The following is an 865-nucleotide window of genomic DNA, read 5'->3' as shown; positions in this document are numbered from 1 at the left end:
ATTATTAGAAACTACAGTGGAGTCTCACCAGTTTTACGTGAAGTGGCGTAAAACTCGGTGAGAAAAGCGTTATTCGCGCTTCACAGTAGTCCTGAGATATGTTTTTCACAAGTGTTTTTCATATCACGGGTGAAACTCCAGTACGCACTATCTAGACGTCGGAAATACGTGTGCAGAGGTAACTTTTTGGAACGGCTTTGAAGTTGAATTTTGAGTATAAGCCTTTCTCATATAGTTATATTAGAGTTTCACCCGTGATGTGGAAAATACTGGTGGAAAACATATCTCATAGGTGTTTCATTTTCCACCAGTATTTTCCACTACTGCAAAGCGCAAATTTCGCGTTTTTCGCCGAGTTTTACGTCGCCACTTCACGTGAAACTTGTCCGCAACCTTATACATGATTTTTCTATGTATAGGTATAGGTGTATTTTATGTATTTTTTCAACTGTGTATAGGCTTCCGAATTCACCCTGGACAGTGCTGATAGCCTTCCTGGTCTTCGAGACATCTGTGGGTGCCTACTACCCCTCAATGGGAACTCTCAAGGCCGAGATCGTACCCGAGGCTTATAGAGCTACCATATACAATCTATTCAGAGTAAGCAGCTATCTGTGCGAATATTTTATAATAATGGAGTTTTGCACGTGACATGAAAAACATATTTCGCGACTACTGCATATTACCGCGAATATATTGGGTTTTTAAATTTCGGCATATTGTGTAGTATTTCAAATTTACATTATCTGTGTAAATTTGTGAAATTTTGTGTAATATTATTCAACGTTTTTGCGAGAATGAATTTCGTTGGCCACAATAAGGACATACAAATTTAATTGATGTTAAAACCGGAAATTTCCATATT

The 865-nt window shown here is 38.0% G+C and overlaps 1 protein-coding gene across 1 annotated transcript; it reads left to right on the top strand.

The window, feature by feature from the left end:
* Positions 1 to 356: 356 nt before the first annotated feature.
* On the top strand, positions 357 to 647 carry Pmar_PMAR008384 (hypothetical protein; the record flags this gene model as incomplete). The annotated part of the gene is made up of 1 exon (XM_002781915.1): positions 357 to 647. A coding segment is annotated over one exon (291 nt), but the record flags the coding sequence as incomplete, so codon positions are not given.
* Positions 648 to 865: the final 218 nt, after the last annotated feature.

This window comes from Perkinsus marinus (genome assembly GCF_000006405.1).
Source record: "Perkinsus marinus ATCC 50983 genomic scaffold scf_1104296940870, whole genome shotgun sequence".
Lineage (NCBI taxonomy): Eukaryota > Perkinsozoa > Perkinsida > Perkinsidae > Perkinsus > Perkinsus marinus.
The sequence above is the reverse complement of the archived record's forward strand: the minus strand, read 5'-3'. Positions and strand labels throughout refer to the sequence as shown.